The 11,962-nt window shown below is 27.4% G+C and overlaps 2 protein-coding genes across 4 annotated transcripts; both read left to right on the forward strand.

Annotated features, from left to right (window-relative positions):
• The first annotated feature begins 837 nt into the window (after positions 1-837).
• LOC100569819 lies at positions 838-5,359 on the forward strand. Of its 3 annotated transcripts, XM_029486943.1 has the most exons (7): positions 838-1,172; positions 1,238-2,212; positions 2,280-2,544; positions 2,624-2,900; positions 3,594-3,714; positions 3,782-3,881; positions 5,251-5,359. In XM_029486943.1, exons 2-6 carry the CDS (start codon positions 1,301-1,303, stop codon positions 3,857-3,859), a joined length of 1,653 nt encoding a protein of 550 aa, XP_029342803.1. In that variant the 5' UTR covers positions 838-1,172; positions 1,238-1,300; the 3' UTR covers positions 3,860-3,881; positions 5,251-5,359. The 3 variants fall into 3 exon arrangements, with proteins under 3 accessions (XP_029342803.1, XP_016663523.1, XP_008187513.2); XM_016808034.2 differs by lacking the exon at positions 5,251-5,359 and having other exon boundaries at positions 838-1,176; positions 3,782-4,050; XM_008189291.3 differs by lacking the exon at positions 5,251-5,359 and having other exon boundaries at positions 3,782-4,050.
• LOC100569916 (E3 ubiquitin-protein ligase rnf8-B) lies at positions 5,118-8,335 on the forward strand. The gene is made up of 4 exons (XM_016808035.2): positions 5,118-5,492; positions 5,562-5,672; positions 7,242-7,446; positions 7,528-8,335. The coding sequence occupies exons 1-4, from the start codon at positions 5,256-5,258 to the stop codon at positions 8,136-8,138; spliced, it is 1,164 nt and encodes a 387-aa protein (XP_016663524.1). The 5' UTR covers positions 5,118-5,255; the 3' UTR covers positions 8,139-8,335.
• Positions 8,336-11,962: the final 3,627 nt, after the last annotated feature.

Here is an 11,962-nt window from a genome sequence, read left to right on the forward strand (position 1 = left end):
GAATACTTTTTTAGTAAAATTTTTTTTTAAACAAGGTTCCATACTGAATTTTATTTATTTGTATATTTAAAGATTATCGTTCACAGACTCACAGTTATTTATTTACAAAAACAAAATACAAATAAAATGCGTAACAAAATAATTTGTTAATAGACAGTAAAGTAAACTGAGTATAAGTGTATAAGTATAAGTACTAGTAAATTTGAAATTTAATAAACATAGAAAATCAATGAGTATCTGAACAGTGAAACAGTGAACAGTCAGTGGACGTCCCATGTGACAACGTGACATAACGATAACGTGTTATTACTGTTATCATAATACGTTGCTATTACTTATTATTTATTTTATCTAAATATCTATATAATATTATTGATTTTAAACAATATGATATAATTTGAACTGGACCAAGCGACGTCAATATTTCATGACATAGTTGATAAAATATTGTTTATTCCATTGACACTCAGTAAAATCTAATTTTCGTTAAAGTTGCTGTCATACCATGTTAATTATATCATAGTGCTATCTGTTCACTATTCTGTAATCTCAGTAAAGATTTTTTCACGGCCACGGGCCGTGGCCTACTGCACAGCCGCGGCTACTGTGCTGTAGCACAGTAGCACAGTGGGCCAGTCCGGCCCTGTACCTTAGTACTATAATTACTACTTACTTTTATACATTAACAATTTAAAACCACGATTAAAGATATATCATATATCATTAATCGTGATATACACATTAGTACTTGTCTACTTTAAGACACTATAAGTCTATAGAGTATAGACTATAAACAACAAAATGACTTGTTAGTTGTTGTATACAAATATCACCAACGCTGAATTATCGAAGGCACGGTTACCCTAAGGACCGTGATCAGCTGATGTGTTCATAACTGATTATAATTTTCTTATCATTGTGCTAAAAAGTGATATCAATAACTAATTTATTATTTTATTTGGTATTTTTCAAAAATAATTTTTGTAATTCTGTGGGTTACGAGTTGTGACTGAACAACTGAATATCGATTATAAAATATATATTTTAAATTATAATAATATAAAAGTTGACTAAGCTAAGTTATACTGTTACAGTATAATATTTTACTTTTTTAAAGTCTTAAACATTGTATATTTTTTAAGTTCATGTGACATTGTACAGCATACATATAAGTAGGTATTATGTCCATAAAAAATAATTACCTAGTACCTACTAACTAAACATACTATGTAATAAGTTCCAGAATCTACATTCAACAATATCTTGCAGCTACTTTGTTATATCAGGAAGTCAATCAAAAATGTTTTCTAGAAAAAATATTTTTACAGAACTTTTTTTTAAGTCATTAAGTTTAGCTAATACAAATCATTATTTTAAAACATTAAATCAAGTTAAAAACCATTCGACATTTCACAAATGGACATTAGATTATTTCAGAAACCAACCACCGTACAATAAGTTTGTATTAAAAGAATCTATAACTGAAGACAAAAAATCTCTTTACAGCCCTATTAATTTAAATGCAACTGCTACTGACGAATTACTTATGAACTATTTTTCATTAAAAAATGTTTCCCATCATGAAATTGATAAAGAACTAGCAAATCGAGTAGATGATATGTCAATTAATCAGATACTTGCATTAATGGATGCCTGTTTATCTGGAAAAACCCAGTTCCACAAAACCTCAAGATCATTTAAAAAATGTATTGAATTAATGAATGAATTATGGTTTCGAAGACCTGACTTAACTACTTCACAAACTATACAGTTGATTTATTATGTCAGTATATACAAAAATAAGACAAAACAAGTAGTCGAGTTTGGATTACAGAAACTAATGAATGAAATCGATCATTTGAAAAAATTAACTGATGAAGAATTAAGTGTTATAGCTGTAGCAACATACAAAACTAGTGCTAAAGTTTATGATAAAATGCTGAGAATATTTGCTTACAGAGTTGAAAGAAACTTAGATAATCTCATACAAAACCCTTTAAATTTTGTGTCTATTATTAAACCACTTAAAAGAGCAAAGTATCATGACCCCGTATTGTTAACCCAACTGATAAAGGCTTTTAGTAGTAATAAAAATAACAAAGTCTTGGAAGATGTGACTAGTAGCATTCATCTTCTTACATACTTTGCAGATGCAAATTGTGGTGAAGTAGACTTTTTGCAACAATTGATTGATTCTATTGGCAATATTATGGTAAGCTAGACTCATTTAAGCATTATTGTTTTTATTTACTCACCTTAAATTATTTTTTTGTTTTCAGATTAAAGATTGTTTAAAACATTACCGAATCAAAGATGTTTCTAACTATGTTTTTTCAGCCAGTTACTTAGGTCTAACTCCAAAGAATCCTAATGTGTGTAAAATGATTATTAATTTCTTAGAGAACATTTTTAACTCTAAAGAAAAATGTGAAAAAATGTCCAAAACATTAATAGGAATGTGTTTATCAATGTGGATGTTGAATTATAAACCAATACAATTAATGCAGTTTATGTTTTTTGAAGTACCTGTTGCAGCTTTAAGAAGTAAAATATGATTCAATAGTACCGGTTTTAAATGATTTAATGTTGCTTATTAATTTATTTTTATTTTTATTTTATAAAGTGCCTAATGCTCACAAACAAGATAATAGACTGAATCTTTTGTTAACATGTGCTCATATTGAACAGCCCGATTTAATAATGGGATATAAATTAATTGATGAACAAACCACAAACTCCATGCCTGATCCTTACAAACATTTAGCGGAACGTCCATTCTTGGTAATGGTGTATCAATCCCTGCAAAAATTATATCATGAATTGGATATAATGAATGTAGAATATAATTTCAGTATACCTTACTTGAGAATATTAGGAATAAAAATTATTAGAACAAATGGGTAGGTAAATGTTATATAATGACTTATTTGTTAGATCTTAGATTTATTATATTTAATATAATTATTGTAAGCAGTATAATTTATAATTAATGTTTATATCTTTTTCTTAAATATAAATATTAACTTGACATTTCTTTAAAATCAGCGTGTATGGAAAAATGATAAATACATTTTTTTTTAAGCGAGTAGTACTGCTCCTACAATTGCGCTAATGGGTACTTTTTTGTTTTACCAGACACCCTTCTTTTTTTTTTTTTTTTTTTATATTGTTTAAAATGCTGAGAACTAGGGTGAAGTTAGAATTAGGTGGTTGGCCTAAGTTTTAATGTTATGGCTAATTTCAATTTATAGTATTTTAATATACATCCGCCGTGGTTACTCGCTCGCTCTGCTTACTCCGTTAATTAAAATCAAAAACATACCATAAATATTTTATTTCACATATATCACACAGATTGCAGTGGATATTGTAGCAGTGAAAGGGTTAGCTACATATGTTAAAACAAAAAAAAAGGTTGTCCGGTAAAACAGAAATATACCAGCTAATTTGTCACATTAAAATATTTTAACAACTTATACATACAAACACTAATCACCATAAATTATGTACTATAACAGACATTTAAAACTGACACTATTTACAATTACATATAAAATAAAAATAATAGATACTATTATATGTTTACTTTTCAGCGAAACCATTTATGTAGAAGTTTTGGACAGTAGTAATTGTCTTTATGATACATTAATTCCAAATGGTATGATGAAACTCAAATTTCGTCTTGAGTCAAAGTTAAATTTTTTTGTTATTAAAGTAAGTAAAGTAATTTTAGTTTTTTTAATTAAAATTATATAATACCTTTTAATAATGTTTCATCTAGGTGAACCATAATGAAAATACATTGCAGAATCCAGTAGCATTGAAACGCCACTTGGAATCATTACTATCCGACAAATAATAAACTTTTAAAATATTGAAATGTAAGATTTAGTTATTTTTCTGAATTGGCTAGTCAAATAAATTTATAAATTAAACAGGTAATAAGTAATTATAAATGAAAAATTACCTCTATGTAAATTCTGCTATAATTTCTAACTATTCATTAACTAATTACTGACTGTTGTGAATATTATATTAAAAAATAAACTCGTTCCATTTAAATAATAAATAAGTACTTTATTTCCTTTCGATTTTAAATACCGACTTAAAACAGTTAAAACTTTAAACATAATTATAACACCTAACCTACTTAACCAGTAACCTTTTACCTCACTGTCAATTCAATTTTATAAAATGCACAAAAATAAATTAAACTTTATATTTATTAGTACATAAACCAGTCGTGCCTAACCTTTTTCAATTTGCGGGCCACGTTCAAAATTTATATTTATATTGCGGGCCGTACATCTTTTTTGAAATAAAATTACAACTTTTTAAAAACAAAATTTTTTACATTTTAAAACATATCAAGAAATTAAACAAAACTCTTTTATTGACTTTCGGACAAATCATTTTGTGAGTATGTTGGAACAACTATCAATAGAATTTAAAAACTGTTTTCAAGATTTCAAATCACATATGATTTCATTTTGGATGATTGAAAATCCATTTCTGTTTGATGAAAATGGTGCCCAAGAAACTGTTCAACTTGGACTTTTGATTTAAAAACAAATAATAATTTGAAAGATTTATATAAAGAAATCACAGATAATACATTTTTATAAGGCCCTTCCCAAAGATTTTCCATAAATAAAAGAATTATCAATGCGTATATTTACATTATATGGTTCTACTTATGTTTGTGAACAAACGTTTTCACGCATGAATTCTGCAAAAATGTTCAGAAAGATCTCGTTTGACTGATGAACACTTACACTTCTTATCAAGAATTGGCGTTTCACATTTCACTCCAAATATTGAAAAATATTGGTTAAAGAAAAATAAGCCCAAATTTCACACTAATTTATTTCTATTAATATTCTAAAATCCAATAAAATTTTTTTGTATTAAAATTAAAAATTATAAGATATTTCTAAATTCATAAAAGCTTATTAAAAAAAATTCTTTATAAATTAAAATTTTTATTTTTTTATCAAAAAACTATGTATAATCCATAGACATAATGAAAAACTGATAAGAATATAGAAACGAAATCAAACACTCCTATTGGTTATAAAACAGATTAAAGATAACGGAGGTCATATATTTTTAATTTTTGATTTACTTTGACCGTTACGATTTACGATACACAATACACATTTTTAATAAAATTTCTTCATTCTTGGCTTCTTAGTTCTTACGCCTTACGGTTTGTTCCAAAATTAATTTATAACTATTATTTTTTCTCAGGTAATATGTCTCAAAAGTTTTTAAATAGTTTTAACATACTTGAAGAGTATGAAAATGTTCATGCTAAATGGTGTGCTGAATTAATAGCAAATGGACGACAAACACTGCAATCAATATGTAATATTATTGATAATGATCTACTAAGAAATTTGATGGACAGTTTTATGAAATTTGTTTCATTACTTGCTCAGTGTCATCCTAATTCATTATCATATGAAAAAATCACATACAAACCAAGTGATGTATGTATACTAGTTGATAAATTATATTGAACTAGGTATTTTGTTTTATTTATATAATACAATTTTCAGCTAACTTCAAAACAACAAAATGAAAGCCAAGATTTATTACCAAAGAATGATATTATTAAGATGATGAATAGTGATCTCCAATGTCCAATTTGTAACGAATGGCTATTTAAAGTAATTTTGTTTTAATTTTTTATTATAATTTAAAAACTTAATTTTGTAACAACAATTGGGATACTATAAGGTAGAAGTATACAGTTTTGGTTGTTCATTATGTTACCTACATATTAAACAGTAAACATTTATAGTTGTTCATTTTAATACCAAAGCTAACAATATGAATGCAAATATACTATGCCGTGCGTAGGTCAGAGAGAGAAAACAACTATTGCGGGGCTTAACAAACTAATAAAAAACTAGTTGAATTACTCGTCACTGCTGGGTTATAATAAAAAAAAAATAAGATTTTTGAATAATTATATAATATATAAATAAATATAAAAATGTATATATCGTAATGATAATGTGCCATTAAAGTTTAGAAAAACCATAATATGGAAAGTATCTAATTAAATTTCTTAAGTTTTATAGCATTTATAAATTTACGCAAGACATTTTCATACAAGAAAACTGCAAATATTTCAAATAAAACAAAAATAAATTGTTAAAAAAATGAAAATTTCAATGAACTTGTGTACTCTTATTTATTACTGTAGAATTTCTTTATAAACTATTAAACTACATGCATTGTATGTTTTTTGTTGTTTGGTATTATCCATATTTTTAATTTTTCATAAGATCTAACTCTGGACATGGCAACATAAAATTGACCATGTCTAAATACAGTTTGGGGTAAAGGTAAATACAACCCTACTTTATCCAATGTTCGACTCTGTGTTTTGTTTATTGTTATAGCAAAATTCTTTTAGGAAATTGACGTTTAGTAAATTAACAGGGAAGAGTAGAATCTGACTGGGTCTAGTTTCTCTACCAGTTTTGGTTTCTAAGACTAAAGAATGGTCGTACATATTTTGTGCAATTAATCTTGTACCATTCATTAGATTGGACACTACATTTAAATTTCTCAAGAGTATTACAATTGTTCCTTCTTTCAGATCTGAACTGTGCGGAGGTACTAAATCATTTAAATATAAACTGTCTAAAAATTCTGTAGGAAATAAAAAATAGTCATAGTGTTTTGACACTGAGTTTAAACTTAAAAACATTTTCTCTTGCTTGGCAACATATTAATAATTGCATTATTTATTTCATTAAAATGTTCATTTTTTAGGTGCAAGAATAGCAAATTATGAACAAATAGACATATTTTCTAAATTAAAAATAATATTTCCTAATGAGTCTTTTATTATATCACTTGATAATAATGATTGTTTTATTTTGATCGAATATTTGTTCATGTCAGGATTTATTTGTGGGTATTCGCCATATGAAATGATATTGGAAATAGTGTTTTTCTATGGATTTTTATTAGAAAATGCCGCAGACGTCAACTACTACGACACAGCTGTACTGCTGTAGGCATAGTGGTAATAGGGGTTATAAAGGTGTGTGTGTGTGTGTGTGTGTGCGCGCATGGCAAGCAACGTGTTGTTACGCAATTACACAAAAAACTAAATATTTCCAAAAACTGTTTGCATATATTTTCGGACAGAAAATCATTATATGACTCATTTAAATATTATTATATAAAATAATATAAAATGATAATTTAAATTATTTTAGGCAACTTCTGCAAATTGTAATCATACATTTTGTGAAACATGCATCAAAAAATGGTTAAAAATAAATAAAACATGTCCAGTTTGCCGTACATCTATTCAATATACTTCAACTTCTATAGCAGTAGACAATTTTATCACAAATCTGTGTCACTTATTTGGCGGTTTTACGAAGGAACGGCGAGAATCAATAATGAATGCTCATATAGGTATAATATAGATATTAATATGTATTATATTTGTGTATTTATTTTATAGGTATTTAACTTTCACTGTGTATTGAATTTCAGATGATACGAAAAAAAAAACCAATACTGATGTTACACTTGATGAACTAGTTATTGATCCTGTTATTGGTTTAAATAATAATGAGTCAATTGAAGAAGATACATTTATTATCCAAAACGACACTACTTTAACAGTGTTACATCCCAATGAGGCCCGTTTAGTACCTTGTCCTCAAACACCTATATCTAGAGAGAATTCTAGACAGCCAATAGTTAGCTCAAATATACCTCATCCTAACACAGTTCGATTATTACCTTTTCCTCAATCATCTGTAGCATCTATAGCTAGCCCACGTTCTAATCGCCTTCAACCAACATCTTCGACATATGTGATCGGCTCACATTTTAATCGTTTTCAGCCCACTACTTCAACATCAACTGTATTTAGTCCACGTGTTAATCGTTTTCAACTGACTTCTCCAGTATCTATGGTCAGTCCGCGTATTAATCGTATTAATCCAACAACATCAACATCTGTTGCTCACTCAAATATTTATCGCCTTAGAACTAATACAAATATTGGTTCATCATCTAGATATCATTCAAATATAGATGGTTTACCATGCCATCAGACAAATCCTCCATTAAGAACACAAAATATCAGATATTATTAACACAAAATAATTTAATATATTTATAAGCAAGTAGTCCAGATTATAAGTAGAAACCAAATTTATATTATCTTTTTAAACCATCATTAATCTATTAAAAAAAAAATATTAAGTACCAATATGGATTGTAGTTTCAAATCATTGTGGGAATTGTAAATTTTAATACAGAATAAATATAAATATTTTTTATTTTTATTAACTTTCAATTGTTTAATTTGTGTATAACTCAGTTTTTTTTTTATTATTATTATTAAATAAAACTCTATTTGAGATAAAACGATTATCCATTGATCCCCTTATTCAATTAGGAATTTTTCCTTTAATTGCTTTCACAGATCTGATTATTGTGTTAAGTGACAATTCTTTGTCATCATATTTTTCTTAATAAAGTATAATAATATATTGCAACATATCTGAATATTTATGTAACATTTATTTTTAAGTTAATTTTGGTAAAACAATTATAAAAAAAGCAGGTAAGTGGATGTCGCTCTGCTGTACAGTAGATTACAAGCGGGCCATTGTATAATGGTTGTATTAGACTTAAATTCATTGATATAATATCATTGTATAAGAAAAACGATTCTGAGCGGCGACGGTTTGTCAGTCTGGATATTTTATATTTTGTTATTATTTATTTTATCATGTAAGTTGAATTAATATTAAAATATTATAATTTTTTATTCGTTTCTATGGTGATAAACAAAGCGTTAGAAATTAAAATCCCATTTTTAGCGTTTTTTCGTAATTTTCCGGTGGTTTTTCCCGTGGCATTAAATAACTATTGAGAAAATCGAAAAATGACCTCTTTAAAGTACCATCTTGATCCAATTTGCTAAAAGATAAGGTACTATATGTTGAAATCGAAACACTTCTTCTGGTAGAAATTTTGTATACAGGATATAAAAAGAAAAAGAAATAAACACCATTGTAAAAACAATAGCTTCCTCGCTTCGCTCAGAATCTAAAAGAATTTTAAATAATACATTTTGTACCACAGAAGTCGAGTAACGATCGTCAATTTTTTGAAATATTTGGTTAATTCTATAATCAGAATATAATTTTTGTGATTTTTATAAAGGCATTAAAATGTAAGTCCAACTTACAATAAATTCATGGATATCAAGAGGTATATGTAAGACGTAAGTCCTAAACCATATTGCGAGAATTCAAACGTATTTCCAGTGCGATACATTAAAAAATAGACAATATTAATACAAAATAATATCATTAAACTATTAAAGTATACGAACATAAGTCCATTTACGACAATAGATGTTGTTTTGTCCTGTAAAATTTGCTTTTTGTGACTTGCTTTCTGTGGTACAGAATTTAATTTGACTTTATATTTTCCAAATATTTTATAATATTATTTTGAGGAAAAACTGTTTTCTTACATTAAATAGGTATTACATTTGCGGAATCGTGTTGATTTTAATAGCCATTGAAATACATACACGATTCCGCATACTTTTAAATGCAACGTTGCCATTCCGAAAACAAAATATATATTATTATTGTAACATATTACAAATCATTTTGCAAGGCTGAACAAGTTATCGATTTTTTTCTAACTCGTTAAGTTAAGTTATTTTTAAAATAATTAAGTTAAGTTAAAAATTTAAAAAAAAATAACTCAATGGTGTCTTTATGGAAGTATGTCACTGACTAAATTCATTTCACCTGTAAATGTTAGGATTTGGGAAAATATTATAATAACTAATTTTTTCTCAGTGCAGTAGAAAATATGTAGAATATTATATAGGTACCTATACAATATTTGTAGCGTCATTACGTAGCGTAAACGTAATTTACATTTATCTAATACTTTATCTGCAAAATTAAATATTGATGGACTTTTAAAAATTGTTATTTGGTAATGTGGATGTCATATACGAAAAACCCGAATTTTCGTATCAAATTAATGCTTATGAAATTTCATATAAAGTCTGTTATAATTCTCTTATTTTAAAATATATCTCATCATAAGGATAAACAATATTAACCATAAGCCCAAGTTACAATATAATGTGTAAAATGTAAACTGAAATCATGTTTTCCCAAAGTTTTATTTTCAAAACGTTGTATTTAAAATTATGCGGTTTTGTGTATATATTTCAATGGCTATTAAAATAAACACGATTCCGCAAATTTTCGAAATCGTGTTATACCCGACTACTAGTTCATTAAATATATTCCTTTTTATTCCTTTTAGGTATAATGATATATTTTCCAGGTGCTTAGATTAGGTATTGTTCACTTTAGATTCTGAGCGGGGCGAAAGAATGTATTGATTTTATAATATGTTTTTTTTTATTGTCAACGCCAAAATGGACATTTCTGAAATTATCAATTTTATTTTTTTGGTTTAAATCAAAAATTAATAACCGTAAACCTTTGAAATTTTCACCAAATATTTATATAAGCATTTTCGATGAATGGATTGGTAAAAATATCGAAATATTTTGACTCTTTTTGAGTTAATTATTGCCTCAAGTGCGTGTTGGTGATTCTTTTCCCTCCATAGCCTCCATATCAGCGGGTGTTCCCCAAGGTGGAATTCTCTCCCCCATCCTTTACAATATATATGCCTCTGATCCAGTATCGTACTGGCTCGAAAAGGCCCAGTCCGCGATTTGGAAAAAAGGGCTCCCAACAGGCAAATAGAAAATGTTTTATTTAGCTCTGAAAAAAATACGTACCTACCTAACTAAAGTTCAATCATTCGATACCTATATTAACTGGTTTCTTTATTTTCAATATAGAATTTATATTGAGTATATTCTCAAATACTAAGACATTTTCTACAGACCCAAAGTAATTTTACTACAATAGACTCATCGGACTGTTTTACCAGACAGGGGATATTCCACCTATCCAGGTATCCAACTCTCAAATTACGCCACTGGGGCGTAGACCATACACTGATTACAAAACCTGTGACATCAAACATTATAAAGAAAAACACCGATTCAAATTGTGTCAAATTGTGCTCGAGTACAATACTTAATATCAAAATATATAATAATTCAGTTACAATCAAGCCCGGATTAAGACATTTAGAGGCCCAGGGGCCAATGTTTTAAATGAGGCCTCTGTACGAAAAAAAAATTAATGTATATAATGTGTTCTGTGGTGAAGTGACTAGCCGACGTCATATATGAAAGTATACCAAAAATGATGAAAAAATACCCTTTGAAGATTTGGTCTAACTTTTTTATTTTTTAAGTTATGGGCAATTAACTTTTCGTGGGTACTTGAAACTTTTAAAGTATACTATTATATAAGTATATTTAAAATAGTATCACGGTTTGTTGTTGATGTATAACGCGTTATAAGTAGGTACCTAATAGATATTGTGATATGATTAATTTGGAATTTATTATAGGTACCTTCCTATTATAGGTCAATTTTTTTTCATACCATAGATAAGTATATAATATGTCTTATACCTAAACTGACATACCGTCTCCGCTCAGAATCGTTTTTCCTATACAATGATATTATATCATTGAATTCAAAATTAATACCATCCATTATACAGTGACACCTTTGTAACCTACTGTACAGCAGAGCGACATCCACTTGTCCACCTTTTTTTTTATTTTAAAGCTATTAATTGTCCTATCAACGGTCTGATGTACGCAATTGAACTACACTGAAAAAAAAACCTTGGTAAAATTGATAAAAATATAGATTTAATCAACAAATGAATTGTCACTATACAACCTATAAAGAACTTTGTTCAACTAACAAAACCAAATTGTTAATTTGTGTGTATGACAAATGTTTATCATTTTGATAAAAATTATATTATGATTTTGATA

The sequence above is a fragment of the Acyrthosiphon pisum genome, chromosome A1 (genome assembly GCF_005508785.2).
Source record: "Acyrthosiphon pisum isolate AL4f chromosome A1, pea_aphid_22Mar2018_4r6ur, whole genome shotgun sequence".
In the NCBI taxonomy this organism is placed as follows: Eukaryota; Metazoa; Arthropoda; class Insecta; order Hemiptera; family Aphididae; genus Acyrthosiphon; species Acyrthosiphon pisum.